Raw genomic sequence first — 17,815 nt, 5'->3', positions numbered from 1 at the left:
TGATTCTAATAGTGATGCCTGTAATCTGCATGTCATACTAAATAACAGTGTTATTTCTTTAACACAGCACACTTCCTATGCGTGTTAGAACAAAGCAAAGTGTTCTACACCCCTATTGAGGCTCGCTGTAGGCCAGAAATAGCTGTTTTTAATACAGATTCACCGCGAATAAATTTGGACCGAATCGGACAAATCAAATTTTTTTAAAGTTCACTCATCTCTAGTACCCCTTTGTGAACTATCTTCAGAGTAAAGAATAACAAGATGATGTGGAAGTGAACATATGGCCCCACCATTTCTGGCTAGGATTAAATGAAGAGACATTAAGAACGTGAGCAAGCTTACATCCACAAAAGATATATGGTTAGTTCTCCAAGATGTTTGGAACAACCTCACTGTTTCTTCAAAAAAAATTTTTGTGCTAGTGTACCTAGAAGAAGTGTTGTTGTCGTGAAGGTGGTCACACCAAATATTCTTTTGATTTTATTTTTCTTCTGGTTTTTCAGTTTGCATATAACATTTATTTTTCTCCTCCATGTTCCTTTAGAGTGTACTACTTAACATTTAGTTACATGGTCAATAAACACTCACCATGAGAGCACAGTTTACCTTCCCAGCCTTGGGAACAGATACAGTCAAATCTCCCTATTCCATCTTTGCAGTCACCATTTGTACAAGGGTTTGAGAGACACTGATCTCCATCTTAAAAAAAATATATAAAAAAAAAAAAAGCACTTTATTACTGCCAGCAGCTGTTACTTTTACTGTATGTTTCTAAATATACATTATCTTGCCTTACCAAAGTAAACTGACCAGAAGTTGAGCTGAAAAGAAGGAGGACAAAAAAATGTAAGATAAATTGATATAGCATATCTATTATAACCATTTCACTAGTTAACATCTTACAGTCTGTTCCCGAGTCTCAAAGATCTCATTGGCCTCCTCAAGATCACATTTCTCTTCGTAGCATTCTCGTTCTAGGTTGCCCGGTCTGAGTTCCTCCAGACCGTAATTTGCACGTTTCTGAATCTTTAGCACCCGATTTGCATCTTGTCTATTAAAAAAGACTGAAAATGAGAAATAACATTATGAATAACTGTCCTCCGAATGTTTGCTTCACTTTACAGACTTTTTAAAGATTTTCTCAATGTACACTTTATGGCCTCAGAGAAATATTATGTTCAGGTGGTTCTGCCACATTAACTGTAAACAATTACATAAAATTAGGCACACAGCCATCAAAATCTCTGTTGGGAAACATTGGTCATAGTATGGGCTTCCATGGTTGAGCAGCTGCAACACAAGCCTAAGGTTACCTGACTGGAGTAGTGTAAAGCACCCACCACTGGACTCTGAAGCAAAGGGAATGTGTTATCCAAATTACCATTCACTGTCTGTCAGTCTTGCAAAAAAATCTGGGTTGGACAGCTGCCTGGAGAACACTACCTACAACAAATGTATAGTGTTCATGGAGGAGTTATACTGGTATGGGGCTTTTTTGTAGATAAAGGCTACAACCTTTATTATCTGTGAATGGTGATGTTAAACACAACCTGTAGCCAACCCCCCATAAAACACAATTCCCGAGATATGTGGGTTTCTAGTTTGCCTGACAATTCCAGAACTTATTTTATTAATGGGAGTGGATATCAAGTGATGGGTGGGATTATACAATCAGGGTGTGTGTATTAGGCATGCACACCCCTATATGTAGCAGATTCACACTCCTGACTGTATAATCCCACCCATCGCCTGATTTCGACTCCCATTATTAAAATTAAGTTCACGTCCATCTGGCTGTTTCCTGGAATAGTCAGACATACTATAAACCCACATATCAGGAGCATAAAGCTATATCAATAAACTGTAAAAAGGTGTGAGGGCATCCTAAGCTTATTTGGGGTGTTGGACACAGGTCATCTTTCAACAGCATACAAATACATTTTAGATTACTGTCTGCTTCCAACTTAGTGAAAGCAATTTGGTGAAGGCCCTTTGCTGTTCCAGCATGACTGTCCTCCATTGCACAAAGAAAGATCCATAAAGAGATGTGGTTAAAAGGTTGGTATGGAGGAATGCAAGTATCTCCCAGAGCCCTGACCTCAACCCTTTTGATAGACTTTGGAATGAACTGGATCACTGACGAAAGAAGCCAGACCTTCTCATACAACAACAGTGTTTAAACAATGCTGTTTTGGAAAAATAGGCACAAATATCCACAGGTATGCTCCAACCCCTTGTGGAAAGCCATCTTAGTGGAGTGGAGGCTGTTACATCTTCAAAAAGTGGGCTTGACAGAATATTCATGTATTTCGATTTATACAGTTATTTAATATTAGGGCTTTAGAATGGAATGTCTAAACAGCTATTCTATGTGTGATGGTCAGGCGTCCATATACTTGTGGATATACAGTGTATCTATACACATTATTTTGATAGCTCACATTACCTTAAAAGTGATTAAAAATTATATTAAATGGTTTATCAGAAGAGCAGAAAATGTATTACCTTATTTTTGTTCCCCAGTTCTTAACTTCTGCATTACATCCAATCTTTGCATCCAGGTGAAACCACAACATTGGCAACATTGTGCGGCTATAGGCCACCACATGGGGGTTTGGTTTAGAGTACTTCCTCTCCTCCATCTCAGAAGTTATGCATCAGAGACAGGAACAAGGAAGACTTGGAGCGCCAAGGAGCAAGGAAAAGTAATACTTTTTCTGCTCCCTGGATATTCCCTTTAAAAGCATGACCGACAGATAGAGAACAGTATCATATCATATCACAAACTGGTGACATACTTACTTGATCTTGTACAACACTGTGGGATAATACCCAGGATAACCAACCACAAAATATTCCAATAAAGTGAATCTGTATTGCAGACGAGAATAAAGGGGATTATTATATCTGATAAATGCAATCTAAGTAACAATATTAAGTATATGAAAAAAAAAAGGATTCCAGGCACATTTGTTATTATGGCCAGAAGACCAGATCCTAGACAGTCCTTTTTATTACAGTTGAGCCAGATATGGACAGATTATAATGAGCATCCATCATGTGCATCATGTTTTCCTATTAAAATAAAATATGTGGCCTAGATTATTATTTACTGATTAGATCCAGATAATGAAACATATTTTTTATCTGTTTTTATATTCTGATTGTTTTTTTATTTTTTATTTTTTTTAAATATATATTTAGTACATTATTATGGGGACAGGAATATCCCCATAATAGATGTTATTAGCAGCTTTTAGTGACATGTCTTATGTCAAGCCCCATGGACACATCTCCAGACCTTATTCTTTGCATGGGACAGGCTTGTATGCATTCTCTGTGACCTGTGCAGATGTCATTTTACAGAGAAGAGAAGGAGAGGTTGAGCTCATATTGTCTTCTCCATCTACTGGTGTCACTTTTCACAGAAATGCTGTACTGATCATTTTCCAGCAGCCTCCTCCTTATCAACACAAACATAACAAAAAGTCTCAGTTTATTTTACAATTGATCACGGCATCTTTGGTAATGCGACAGTTCCTATGGCTGATCCGATCATCTGTGACACGACCACTGGGATCAGATTAGCCAAAATGGTGGACGGAGGTCTCCTCACCTGCCTCCTGCCTCTGCAGACCAGAGGAGTAGATCACAGGTAACACTGATCAGTGCTATGCCTATGCATAGCATTGATCAGTATTAGCAATCTAAAGATTAGTTCCTGTGGTGACTAAAAAGTGTTAGAAAAAAAAAAGGAAAAAAAAGTTTTATTAAAAGTGAAAAAGCCCCGCCTCAATAAAAAAATAAAATTTCCCTCTTTTTCTATAAAAAATAAAATAAAATAAAAAAGGAACAAATACATTTTTTTTTTACATATTTGGTATAGCCGCATGTGGAAATTATTATGGTAATGATCCTGTACAGTGAACAGACATAGAGAAAATAGACAATGCCCAATTACATCCCAATTACATCAGACAATAGACAAACATACTGAATGCATTTTTGCGACCATTTATATAAACATTTCAAATACTAATGAACATACAATGAAATTAGAATTTATAAGAAATACCTATGTAGTAGCTGCCCCATTTAACTTTCTGTTCTCTACAGTATGGCCCGGCTGTGCAACACTGATGCTAAACCATATCACACATACAAATGAGACTATCCCAGAAGTATTCTCCATCCAGCCTAATCCAAAGGAAGGGGCACCAATCTAGAACATGTACCTTGCCCCTTTATTAAGTATGGTAAACCTGTTCAATTGTTTGTTAACACAAATAGCTAATCAGCAGTGGGTTTTGGGGACACAGAGGGGTCAGAAGGAGGTTTTTTGGGGTCGGGGCATACAAAGGGGTGTGGAGGAAAATAGTACAGGAGTGATGTTCAGCCGAACTGAGAAGTTACAGTGTGTGGCAGTATTATTTTCAGGGTACAGTGTGGCAAAGTTACATTCAGGGAGCATGGTGTATGCCAGTATTGTTTTCAGGGGAGCGTCTGACAGGGTTATAATGATTATTGTCTTCATATTGAGGATAAGGGTCTGCTGGCAAAGTGAGGAACCCATGATGTCCGGGTGTGAGTTTGTAGAAAATAGATGTAGCTTGGAAGAAAAATACTACGGAGACATCACCTGTGTGTCTCTGAAATCATTGGGTATTCTGCTTGACTGTCCAATCAGCAAGTTCTGCAGTGATGATGGGTGAAACAGTACCCAAATCTGTGGCTCTCCAGCTATTACAAAACTATTGTAACTATCATAATTCCTGAGGCTCTCCAGGCATGATGGGAGTTCTAGGTTTTCAACAGCTGGAGAGCCACTTGAACCAAGGTGATTGGTGGGGGTCCCAGCAGTCAGACCCGCACCCAAAAAACAGGCTGCTTAGTCTAAAATGCCCAGGCCTATTTATGCACTAACAAATAGCCCAAGAATGGTGTAGGGGTTAATGTATACCATATAACCAAACCCCACACCTAGGAGTGACTCCAGTGGGGTTGCAATACCCCATATGAAACACCCTCCCTTTGAAATGTATTTTTTATTTAAGCGTTTGTAGATAAGATTTATGAAAACCTAATGGTTAAAAACACCAGCAGAAAATCGCCACACTAGTATTTATATGTATGCTTTCACCAGAAGGCATGTAAATTCCCTGTGCCTGCAAGACTACAGGGACTATTTAGTGGCTGTATTGCTGACTTTAAAAACACAGTAGCAAAGCCTCCCCTACATGTTTCGTGACAGCAGTCACGTCATCAGGGGTGTCTGAGGCATATGACGTCATATGCCTCAGACACCCCTGATGACGTGAATGCTGTCACGAAACAGGTAGGGGAGGCTTTGCTACTGTGTTTTTAAAGTCTGCAATACAGCCACTACAAACGCTTAAATAAAAGTTAAGTTTCAAAGGGAGGGTGTTTCATATGGGTTATTGCACCCCCACCTGTAGTCACTCCTAGGTGTGGGGTTTGGTTATACAGGCCTATTTATGGTCCCAATCTGGGCCTGCATGGCAGCAACTTATTGCATTTAGGCATGGTGCTGAAGTTTAAACAGAGCATCAGAATGAGGAAGAAACTGTATTTAAAAGAGAACTGCAGTGCAAATCTTTTCCCTTCCCCTGTGCCCGGGCTGCATAAACTAAAAAAAAAAAAAACTTTAACTCACCTTCCTACGTTCCCCCGTTGTGCCGATATCAGCATCCCGTTCCTCTGCTGCTGCTCTGCTCCGTGCTTTTCTGGCTCGGAATGTCACACTGCAGTCAGCATATTGCGGGCCGCAGCGATGTCCAGCCTTGGCTGGTGATAGGCTGAGCGCACTGTTATGTAAGGTGCTTGGGCCCCGCCTCCTCCCTGGGCTCCTTACATGACAGTGCGCTCAGCCTATCACCAGCCGAGGCAGGACATAGCTGCGGCCCGCGATACCAGGATACTGGAGCTACAATTCACACAGGTCATCAAAATTTGAACACGACAATGAGTTCATTGTACTCCAATGGTCTTCACAGGCTCCAGACCTCAATCATATAGAACACCTTTGGGATGTGGTGAAGCGAGTGATTGGTATCATGAATGTGCAGCCGACAAATCTGCAGCAACTGTGTGATGTCATCATGTCTGTATGGACCAAAATCTCTGAGGAATGTTTCTAGCACCTTGTAGAAAGTAGGTCACAGAGAATAAAGGCAAAGGGGGGTCCAACCCGGTATTCGGAAAGGAGTACCTAGTCAAGTGGCCAGTGAGTGTATATGTTATAAACTGCTAGTGATATAATAGAAGGGCCTGTCACAGGGTAATCAATCCTACGTAATTTACTTGCAAGACAACAGTATACAGCTAGATGTTTATGGCAGTCTGGAGGCTGCCCACTGCAGAGCATAAAGACACAGCTAGTGAAAGCTCTTGGTCTGAAAGGAATCAACTGAGTATTTAGCTGTTGTATTGCCTGCCTTTTAATATTGGATCATTAGCTATAAATTAAGAGAATTAATGACGGATAGTAGAAGTATATGAGTATTCCTGCATATGCAATATATCAGTGGTCTCCAAACGGCAGACCTCCAGATGTTGCAAAACTACAACTCCCAGCATTCCAAAACAGCCGTTGGCTGCCCGGGCATGCCGGAGTTGTAGTTCTGCAACATCTGGAAGTCCACAGTTTTGGAAACAACTGCAATATATACATATAAAGGTAGATTTCACTGTAGCATCATAAAACACTGCAGTCATACCAAGCACAGAGAAGACAGAATATTATGCAATACACTAGTAAGCAATACTTTGTGCTACACTTGGATGGATTTTGTATTCATATATTTTTGCTTAAAGCGTACCTGTCATAGTGCAAAAAAAAAGAAAAAAAGTGATATGTTACTCAGGACCCAATCCTGATCATGTGCATATAATTTTTATGTGTCTCGGACCTATATATCCAGAGATCTAAGCATTTATCTGCTGGTGAGTTACTTTTTCATTGTGCAGGCTGGAGGGGGCGTGTCAGTCTGTCTCCCTCACAGGAGCAAGCCTGGGCAGTCAGCCAATCAGTACTCTCTACTCTGTAACCCTTTCCTCTCTGGTTTTATGCTGTGTCATGTGTCAGAGGAAGATACTTGGAGCTTGCCTGCAGTAATCAGAAGACATGGTGAATTCATAACAGGAAAAAAATTATAAATATAAGAATAGATCTTTATAAAATTAGTGCAATGATTTTTTAGATAAAAGTACAGCATTTTTATGAATACATGTTCTATCTGTTTTATCTTCTCCTAGTAAAGCTGGATGCTAATCAGCATAGCTGTCACTATGTGTGTCATTCATCTTTCACAGACTCCTGAATGTCTGATCAACTTCTTTGTCATTCAGGAGTCCGAGAAAGCTTTGACTATTTCAGCATGCTGGGAGTTGTAGTTTAGGAACAACTGAAGCTGCAATGTTTGTAAATAACTGTGTTAGAGCAGTGTTGCCTCCAGCTGTTTTAAAACTACAGCTCCCAGCATGTCCACACATCCTTTATCTGTAGTTTTGCATACACTCAATAGAAATCTCCTATACTGGATACCGGTATGCTTTACGGCCGGTATCCAGTATGCTGTAAAATCTAGACTAGTCTGTCTGGCTAAAAGACAGGCGACCCCTAGTGGTGGCTATTTTGAGCTTGAATTTCAGATAAAAATAAAAATTTAACAGGTGTATATTGTGAAATGTCATATTATAATGAGTCCTGCAATATATGAAGTTTTTTTTTAACAATGACAGTGCCTCTTTAAGCATTAGGCTTTACTGTGTTATTTTTCTGTGTATCTTTTATTTCCCTATTTTCTGAACATCAATAAATCAGCATAAAGTAAGTAAAAAAAAAAATTGTCAGGTCATCCATAGAACAGATACTAAATCACTGAGCCTTATTGTATAGTCAGAGATATTTGGGGACCGTGTTTTGTTATATGTTTTGATCCACAATAGCTTTTGTGTCCTTACAGTCAGCAAATCAAACATCTTAAAATACGTCATGTAAAACCCACATACACCAAATGTGATTTTAACTGGGAGATAAACGTACTATTTTATCCAGGTATCATTGTTGTTCATATAACTAATGTTACATGGCTAATAACAAACACACTAGAGCAGTGGTCTTCAACTTGCGGACCTCCAGATGTTGCAAAACTACAACTCCCAGCATGCCCGGACAGCCGTTGGCTGTCCGGGCATGCTGGGAGTTGTAGTTTTGCAACATCTGGAGGTTCGCAGGTTGAAGACCACTGCACTAGAGCATAAAATGTACATTTTCCAGTATCACACTAATCCACACTATGATCACAATGTTAAACTTACGATTCATCTTTACATCAATCCAAAAAGCGTCTTAAGGCTCTTGAGGTAACCGAACCTTTTGAGATTTGTAGGTTTCCACCTATTTATTCAGGACTTCGCTTTCAGCCATAAATGGTGGATCACATTCTGGTTAATCCATAACCTGAAATATTGACCCAGTGTCCTGTTCCTCTTTGTGCAAACAAAATGCTAACTTCCAAATCCTGCAAGCCTGTGTGGGAGATAATGAAGCCAGGCAGACTACGCTGGATTTATAAAAAAAAAAAAAAAAAAAAACAACAACAAAGTAACATGTATTCAGCAAAATAATTGAAAAGTGTAAACATGAGGCTGAGGGAAAAACCCCACGGATAGCCTTATATGTCCATGGCCTATCTGAGGCTGACATTTTTTTGTGCTTTATAGGTTTACAAAATGATTCTGTGGTGTCCCGGTACCTTATTGCATCCGGTAACTAGTGTAGAGGTCCCCAAAGTCAGAGTAACTACGTTCAGGTTGGGTTCCTCAGGTGGGACAGCCCCTAGTCGCCTCTCCTTAAAGAGTACCTCTCATCAAATAAACTTTTGATATATTTTAGATTAATGAATGTTGAATAACTTTCCAATAGCATGTTAATGAAAAATATGCTTCTTTCTATTGTATTTTTCTCGATCAGTCCTGTCAGCAAGCATTTCTGACTCATGCTGGAGTCCTAAACACTCAGAGCTGCCAGCCTGCTTTGTTCACAGCCAAACAGGCTGTGAACAAAGCAGGCTGGCAGCTCTGAGTGTTCTCCTTTGTGAACAAAGCAGACTGGCAGCTCGTAGTGTTTAGGACTCCAGCATGAGTCTGAAATGCTTGCTGCCAGGACTGGTAGGGAGACCCCTAGTGGTCATTTCTTCAAAGTGGAAAATTAAATAGAAAGAAGCATATTTTTTAATAACATGCAATTGTAAAGTTATTCTGCATACATTAATCTATAATATATCAAAAGTTTTTTTGATGAGCGATACCCTTTAATTCTAACTTTAATGTTCATAAATGTCTATATATTAGCAATTATATCTATAAATGTATAGGAATGTATAGTACTTACCTTGTTCGGTGTCGCAGGACCTTCGGTCATGTGACCAAGCTAGTAACCTCTATGGTATGTTGCAGGACCTTAGGAGGTCCCTGGGTCACGTGTTACCCAGAAATCTCTGTAAAGGTGATTGACATCCGTTTGGACCGATTAGCGTTAGTCCAGCCCCTGCCCATATAAGGGAGCTGCATCCAATTATCGCTCTTTTGGGTTGCTGCTCTCGTGGATGCCGGACTAACAGGACGGTGTGCTACGCAACTTTCAATGACACTAAGGCTTCAGCAGAACCAAAAATCGTGAGTCTTACTCTAATTCCTGCTAATACTAGCCTGACAACTAATTCCCCTAAATCCAGTGGAACAGCGCAATATACTAGAGACTCTTAAAGCTAAAGTCCCGACCCTTGTCAATCTCCAAAAGGAAGCTGTATTGATGAGAGACTGTTATGTTAATGAAGTGTACAGAAAATCTTCAGTAAAGTTAATGCTGTTTGCAGAAGCTTTCCAGTTGTGGACAATCCATTATTACTCTCTACTTAAACTCAGTGTCATCTACCTCCCTATCGTTCCTGGGAAGGGCGGCGGTAGGAAAAGCTTTATTGAGGAGCCCTCACCCTGGCGTCACGAATAGCAAGGGTTAACAAGCACCCTTTAATACCAGCACAGCTACACTCCCCATACCCTACACCCCCCAAGCTACCACAATTCCTACTTTGTTAGTGACTCGTACGTATTGTATTGGTATTGCGTAACTCTCTATCTTCTACATGTAAAGCTCAGAACTGATGGCTAAACTCTAGTCCTTAACTGGTAAAGACAAGCTAAACAGAAACAATGCAAAAAAGGTAAACGTTTGTAGGCAAACCCTCTATTCTATTAATCCTATTTTGTCAAATAAAGTGCCACAGCCTGGCTCCCTCTTAGCCCCTCCTTGACTAATGTATAGGATTTTTTATTTTAATCAAGGAGGGTGTGGGAGAGGAAGCCGAACAAGGAGGTGTGCCAGGTTGTGGCACTTAAAGGGTTACTCCGCTCCCCAGCGTCCGGAACATTGAGTTCTGAACGCTGTGTGCGAGCTTCCATGTTCACACTCGCCCCCTCGTGAAGTCACGGTCTGCCCCCTCAATGAAAGACTATGGGAAGGAGGCGCGTCGGCCATCACGCCCCCGGAACACTGAAGCCCGCACACAGCGTTCGGAACTCAATGTTCCAGATGCTGGGGTGCGGAGTAACCCTTTAAGCAGTTCAGCACCACCTTCAGGCAGGGCCGGTGCAAGGATTTTGTCTACACAATCACTGACGTATCGTTGGTTGGAAGCATCCAGACAATGGAGATTATTGTGCACCCCCCTCTAGCCTGTGAATGTAAGAGAATGGTATTGTACATAGTGTATGCATCACCGCTCACCAGGGGTGCACGCAGGATTTTCACATAAAATCATGCCTCCACATCAGGATGACATATTACTATTGCAGTGACTGTTATTAAATAAAAAAAACACTATACAGCCACTATATAAAGGACAAATAATTGCACCATACTATAACCACTACCATTACTAACATATAATGACAGAATAATGCTGCCATACTGATACTGAATAAAATGACTATATACAGACCAGTATAACCAATATCACCACTATACAAGGGACAAAAAATACTACCACATCATGACCACTACCATTACCACCATATTATGATGGGATAATATTATCATACTGATACTGAATAAAACCACTATACACAGACTAAAATCCCCCAATACAGTGCCCATATAGTGGTGACCTGGCTCTGCACAGGCTCTGCAGACCATATTAGTGATTACATTCAGTTACACCAGGTGATGACGTCTGTGATCGGAGTCGTTCACTTTTCATTTTTCTTCTCCATCCGGTCCAGACTGTCATAATGATTTATTTTAGCCACAGCTCGTCTCCACAGAACTTGCCAGACAAACATTTTAGGATCCGCACTCTTTAAGCACCTATAGCGCTCCATACATTAAAAATAACCCCTTGGTGTCTGACACAGAAGAGAAGGTAGATAAGTGGATATGGGGAAGAGTAGGTAGATCCCCTCCACTAAGTAAATCCCTTCACATGGTTTCCACCATTACGGAGGTGTCCCAAGTAGGTAATTGCCACCTGTGTAGATACCTGTAGATAATAAAGATATTAAAAAATGTTTTAAATCAACTGGTGCCAGAAAGTTAAACAGATTTGTAAATTACTTCTATAAAAAAATCTTAATCCTTCTAGTACTTATCAGCTGCTGTATGATCCACAGGAAGTTTTTTTCTTTTTAAATTTCTTTTCTGCCTGACCACAGTGCTCTCTGCTGACACCTCTGTACATTTTAGAAACTGTCCAGAGTAGGAGCAAATCCCCATAGAAAACCTTTCCTGCTCTGGACAGTTCCTAAAATGGACAAAGGTGTCAGTAGAGAGCACTGTGGTCAGACAGAAACGAAATTAAAAAAGAAAATAACTTCCTGTGGATCATAACAGCAGCTGATATGTACTGGAAGGATTACGATTTTTTAATAGAAGTAATTTACAAATCTGTTTAAATTTCTGGCGCCAGTTGATAAAAAAAAATTAAAAATAGTCTAGTGGAGTACCCCTTTAACTCCCTGTAGGCAGTAGGGGTTATTCCCTGTAGGTAGGTCCCATTGTAGATGGTAGCCCCCCTTTATAATATTGCAGTCCTTAGTATATAGTTGCAGCCCCCACTTAAAGTAGTAGCAGCCCAGCATTTAGGTAGTAGTGGCAGCAGTCCCCCTAGGTAGTAGGTAGCTTTAGGTAGGTAGTAGTAGCAACAGCGCCTTTTAGGTACACACACATCTATCATACATACATAAATACATATAAACAGCAAACATACATAGACACATAATAAATACACTATCATACATACACACATCTATCATAAATACACACATGTATTATACATACGCACATCATACATACACACATCCTATACACATAATACATACACAATCATACATACACAAACATCATGCATACATCTATCTTCCTTACACACATACATCATACATACACACATCATACATACACACACATCATACATACATCTGGGTGTACTTGTAGATCACAGACTACAGAATAGCATGCAATGTCAGGCTGCTGCTTCCAAAGCCAGCAGGATATTGTCATGTATCAAAAGAGGCATGGACTCAAGGGACAGGGACATAATACTCCCCCTTTATAAAGCATTGGTACGGCCTCACCTGGAATATGCTGTTCAGTTTTGGGCACCTGTCCATAAAAGGGACACTGCGGAGTTGGAAAGGGTGCAGAGACGCGCGACTAAACTAATATGGGGCATGGATCATCTTAGCTATGAGGAGCGATTAAAGGAGTTACAATTGTTTAGTCTTGAGAAGAGACGTTTAAGGGGGGATATGATAAACGTATATAAGTATATTAATGGCCCAAACAAAAAATATGGAGAAAAACTGTTCCAGGTTAAACCCCCCCAAAGGACGAGGGGGCACTCCCTCCGTCTGGAGAAGAAAAAGTTTAGTCTCAAGGGGCGACACGCCTTCTTTACCGTGAGGACTGTGAATTTATGGAACGGTCTACCTCAGGAACTGGTCATAGCAGGAACAATTAACAGCTTTAAAACAGGATTAGATACATTCCTGGAACAAAATAACATTAATGCTTATGAAGAAATATAAAATCCCATCCCTTCCCCAATATCGCGCCACACCCCTACCCCTTAATTCCCTGGTTGAACTTGATGGACATATGTCTTTTTTCAACCGTACTAACTATGTAACTATATGTAACTATGTAACTATCTGTCTAGCTTACACACATCTACATACACACACACACACAACATACGTACACACAACTTACATACGCACATAACACATATACGCACACATCAAACATACATATATACATCTAGCTATACATATCTATCATATAAACACACATCTATCATACATACATCATACACACACATCATACATACACACAATCATACATACATCATACATACACACATCTATCATACATACGTATATAAACACATCATACATATATGCACCCATCACCACCACCCACATCATACATACACACATCATACATACACACACACCCTACACACATCATACATACACACATCTATCATACATACACATTATACATACACTGTCACCATCCCGCATATCCTACATTTCATTAATACACACATCATACACACGATACATACACACACATCATACCTACACACACCATACATACACATCATACATTACATACATACACACATCCTACACAAATCATGGTGGCATAATTACCTGAGACGGGTCCGCGCTGCTGCAGGCCTCCGGCGTGCGTCCCAGGCGTCGTTGCTATGCGCTGAACGGCGCAGCGCATGACGTCAGTGCGCCGCGCCGTGCATAGCAACGACGCTGGGGACGCACGACGGAGGCCTGCAGCAGCGCGGACCCGACTCAGGTAATTATGCCACCGGGGATGGGGGAGGCAACGGGGCAGCGGCGCCGGCAATGGGTGCCGCTGCCCCTTCTCTCCCCCTGGCTGTCGGCGCCGCTTCTCTCCCCCTGGCTATCGGCGCCGGCACCGATAGTCAGGGGGACAGAACGGGCAGCGGCGCCGATAACCAGGGGGTGAGAAGGGCCGACAGCAGCGCTCTAGACCCCAGGAAAGGCAGGGGGAGAGAAGCGGGCAGCGACGGCCTCTCTCCCCCTGCCTTTCCTGGGGGTGTATCGGCGTATAACATGCACACAGACTTTAGGCAAAAAATTTTAGCCTAAAAAGTGCGTGTTATACGCCGATAAATACGGTATGTCATTTTCACATGATGAGACATAATGTGGTGAGTGGAAGGGAAAAGCCCACTTTACTGATACAAAAGAGTATACATTACTAGGCTATTGCTGCCCTATCTTTGATCAGCATCAATCTGGTGACAAAGATTCCTAATTCATTGAGTAAGTGACTTAAATGGGCACTATCCGATTAAAATAATTTTTATATGTTGTACATCTTGGCAAAACATTATCCTTTCTAATATACTTCATAAAAAAATGTTATTTCCTTTTTACAGACATCATGGTTTATAAAATCATGGCTTTGTCCAAGCTAAAGCACAGGCATGTACTAAGTCCGGTAAGTGATGGTGGGCTAGCACTCCTCTGTCTGATAGGACAGGAGAGAGCACAGAGGAGTCCTATCAGACAGGTGAGAGCATAGGGGAGTGCTCTCAGACAGGAGAGAGCACAGAGGAGTCCTATCAGACAGGAGAGAGCACAGAGGATTGCTATCAGACAGGAGAGAGCACAAAGGAGTGCTATCAGACAGGAGATAGCACAGATGAGTGCTATCAGACAGGAGAGAGCACAGAGGATTGCTATCAGACAGGAGAGAGCACAGAGCATTGCTATCAGACAGGAGACAGCACAGAGGAGTGCTCTCAGACAGGAGAAAGCACAGAGGAGTGCTCTCAGACAGGAGAGAGCACAGGGGAGTCCTATTAGACAGGAGAGAGCACAGAGGAGTGCTATCAGACAGCAGAGAGCACAGAGGAGTGCTATCAGACAGCAGAGCGCACAGAGGAGTACTATAAGACAGGAGAGAGCTCAGAGGAGTCCTTTCAGACAGGAGAGAGCGCAGAGGAATCCTATCAGACATGAGAGAGCACAGAGGAGTCCTATCAGACAGGAGAGAGTGCAGAGGAGTCCTATCAGACAGGAGAGAGCACAGAGGAGTGCTATCAGACAGGAGAGAGCACAGAGGAGTGCTATCAGACAGGAGAGAGCACAGAGGAGTCCTAGCCCACAATCACTTACTGGACTTTGTCCAGGCCTGTATGTCAGCTTGGACAGAGCCATGATTTTATAAGCTAGAATTCCTAGAAAAAGGAAATAACATTTTCTTATGAAATATAATGGAAAAGTTAATGATTTGCCAAGATGTACAATATATAAAAAGTTTTTGAATCTGACAGTGCCCATTTAACTATTGAGCTACAGCTGCAGTCCATTTGAATGCCCTTGTAGCCAACCTACTAAGGAGTACTATAAGACAGGAGAGAGCTCAGAGGAGTCCTTTCAGACAGGAGAGCGCGCAGAGGAATCCTATCAGACAGGAGAGAGCACAGAGGAGTCCTATCAGACATGAGAGAGCACAGAGGAGTCCTATCAGACAGGAGAGAGCACAGAGGAGTGCTATCAGACAGGAGAGAGCACAGAGCAGTACTAGCAGACAGGAGAGAGCACAGAGGAGTGGTATAAGACTGGAGAGAGAGCACAGAGGAGTCCTATCAGACAGGAGAGAGCGCAGAGGAGTCCTATCAGACAGGAGAGAGCACAGAGGAGTCATATCAGATAGGAGAGAGCACAGAGGAGTGCTATCAGACAGGAGAGAGCACAGAGGAGCACTATCACACAGGAGAGAGCACAGAGGAGTGTTAGCCCACCCTCACTTACTGGACTTTGTCCATGTGTGTCCTGCAGCTTGGAAAAAGCCATGATTTTATAAGCCGTGATTTCTATAAAAAAGAAAATAGCATTTTCTTAGGAATATATTACAAAGGTTAATGTTTTGCCAATATGTACAACATACCAAAATTTTTGTATCTGACAGTGCCCATTTAAAGTGTATATAATAAATGTTAGTACCATATATCTGCACATTGGGTATATCATGCGACTTAATGAACGGAGGCTCAGTCCGTGTTCAGACATAGAGAAAAAAATCACACTGCACATGATTTGCATTTAAAAATTCTTATTTTTAGTAATATAAACCATCCGGTTATTTCTTAGTAGTATTAAAAAATATTCACCCAAAGTACTCACTGAATAGCGCGACAGTCCGTTTGGTCTCCGGTTTGTATTTCACCCTTTTCCGGGCATTCCAGAGTCCATGAGGTTCACCTTCCCCTCACGAAGGAGAAGCCGCAAATGAGCGCCGGACACTCCCGACGTTTCGGAGGCCACACCTCCTTTCTCAAGCATGGAATTTTTTTTCCACCAGAGTACCCCATTAAAGGGGTAGTCCGGCACTAAGACATCTTATCCCCAATCCAAATCCAAAGTATAAGATGCCTGATCGCGGGGGTCCCACTGCTGGGGAACCCCGTGATCTTGCAAGCAGCACCCTGTTAGAATCAGTCCCCGGAGCACTCAGACCCGGAGCGAACATGCTCCGGAGGCTGATGGTATGCTGCGTGCAAGATCACGGGGGTGCCCAGCGGCGGGACCCACGCGATCAGGCATCTTATCCCCTATCCTTTGGATAGGGGATAAGATGTCTTAGCCCCGGAGTACCCCTTTAGGGGTTAATATATATTTTTCCGGGAGCTGGATCTACACTTTTTCATTCTGATACTATCAATGTGGAAAATGGCCTATTGCTGTCTGCGCTTCCGAATTATCTTGTGCCACGGATTTTATCATTGTTCAGACTGATGGTGAGCTGACTTACGTTTTCCATTTACCGCTTTATCCATATTCATGTCATCACGAAATCCCCGTCTGCATTATGTACAATTGACTTACTTGGTTGAGGACACCAAAATAGAAGCGCTGTTCTTATCTCATGATTTTTCTCTTCTGATAGGTGACCATGTTGCTTCTCCAGTTATAAACCAGAGTTATGAAGTGTGAAAATGCTTATGTTAACATTACCACAATTTTATTTGTGAATACATTTTGACACAGATTCTGTCCTTTACAGTTCAATGCAGAAACCCATGAAGTATATAATCCAACCCCCATTAGCATGCAGGTATTGCACAGTCAAAAATGTGAATTAAAGAGTACCTGTAGGTGAAGTAAGCTGTTGTGTGAATACATGAGAAGTATAGAACAATCTCTGGCCAATATATAAATTGTATACAATGGTCCCTCAATATTAATTGGTTCCGGGATGACCATTGTATGTTAAAACCATTTTATGTTGAGACCATAACTCTATGGAAACCTGGTAATTGGTTCTGAAGCCCCAAAATGTCATCCAAAAATAGGAAAAGTGTTACAGAATTAGAAAGAATAAAAAAAAAAAAGTAGACAACTAATATAGATAAAGCAAGTCCTTACATATAAAAAGTAAGAAAGATCTGCTGGAAGCTGTAAATCACTGTCTATGTAGATGACGGAAGCTTCTTCAGGTTCCTGTACAGTAAACGCAATGTCCTAAAAATGTCAAATGGAGCTGCACTTACCTGATGTGCAAAAAAGAAGCTAACCCTTGCACAGGTAAAGAGTAGTGCAGAACATGTAATACCTCCCTATACTATAGTAGGCACTACAAGACAGTCAGTCAGTACATGCACTTCAGTAATACAGGGGTTTTACCAGTGAAATGCCCATTCTGATTGGTCGGTTCTTTCAGCTATTGACATGTTTC

At 41.4% G+C, this 17,815-nt stretch overlaps 1 protein-coding gene across 1 annotated transcript in view; it reads right to left on the bottom strand.

The window, feature by feature from the left end:
• The window catches only part of PROC (protein C, inactivator of coagulation factors Va and VIIIa), a 47,550-nt gene extending 38,992 nt beyond the window's left edge, over nucleotides 1–8,558 (bottom strand). The window contains exons 1-5 of the mRNA XM_056563143.1: nucleotides 8,344–8,558; nucleotides 2,806–2,874; nucleotides 907–1,067; nucleotides 800–824; nucleotides 592–702 (exon numbers count right to left, since the gene is read on the bottom strand). Of these exons, the coding sequence (XP_056419118.1) occupies nucleotides 592–702; nucleotides 800–824; nucleotides 907–1,067; nucleotides 2,806–2,874; nucleotides 8,344–8,350 (373 nt within the window). The 5' untranslated portion in view covers nucleotides 8,351–8,558. The remainder of the gene's footprint in view (nucleotides 1–591; nucleotides 703–799; nucleotides 825–906; nucleotides 1,068–2,805; nucleotides 2,875–8,343) is intronic.
• Nucleotides 8,559–17,815: the final 9,257 nt, after the last annotated feature.

Source organism: Hyla sarda, chromosome 3, assembly GCF_029499605.1.
Source record: "Hyla sarda isolate aHylSar1 chromosome 3, aHylSar1.hap1, whole genome shotgun sequence".
Classification (NCBI taxonomy): domain Eukaryota; kingdom Metazoa; phylum Chordata; class Amphibia; order Anura; family Hylidae; genus Hyla; species Hyla sarda.
Note: the sequence above shows the minus strand (reverse complement) of the source record. Positions and strands in the feature narration are given on the sequence as shown.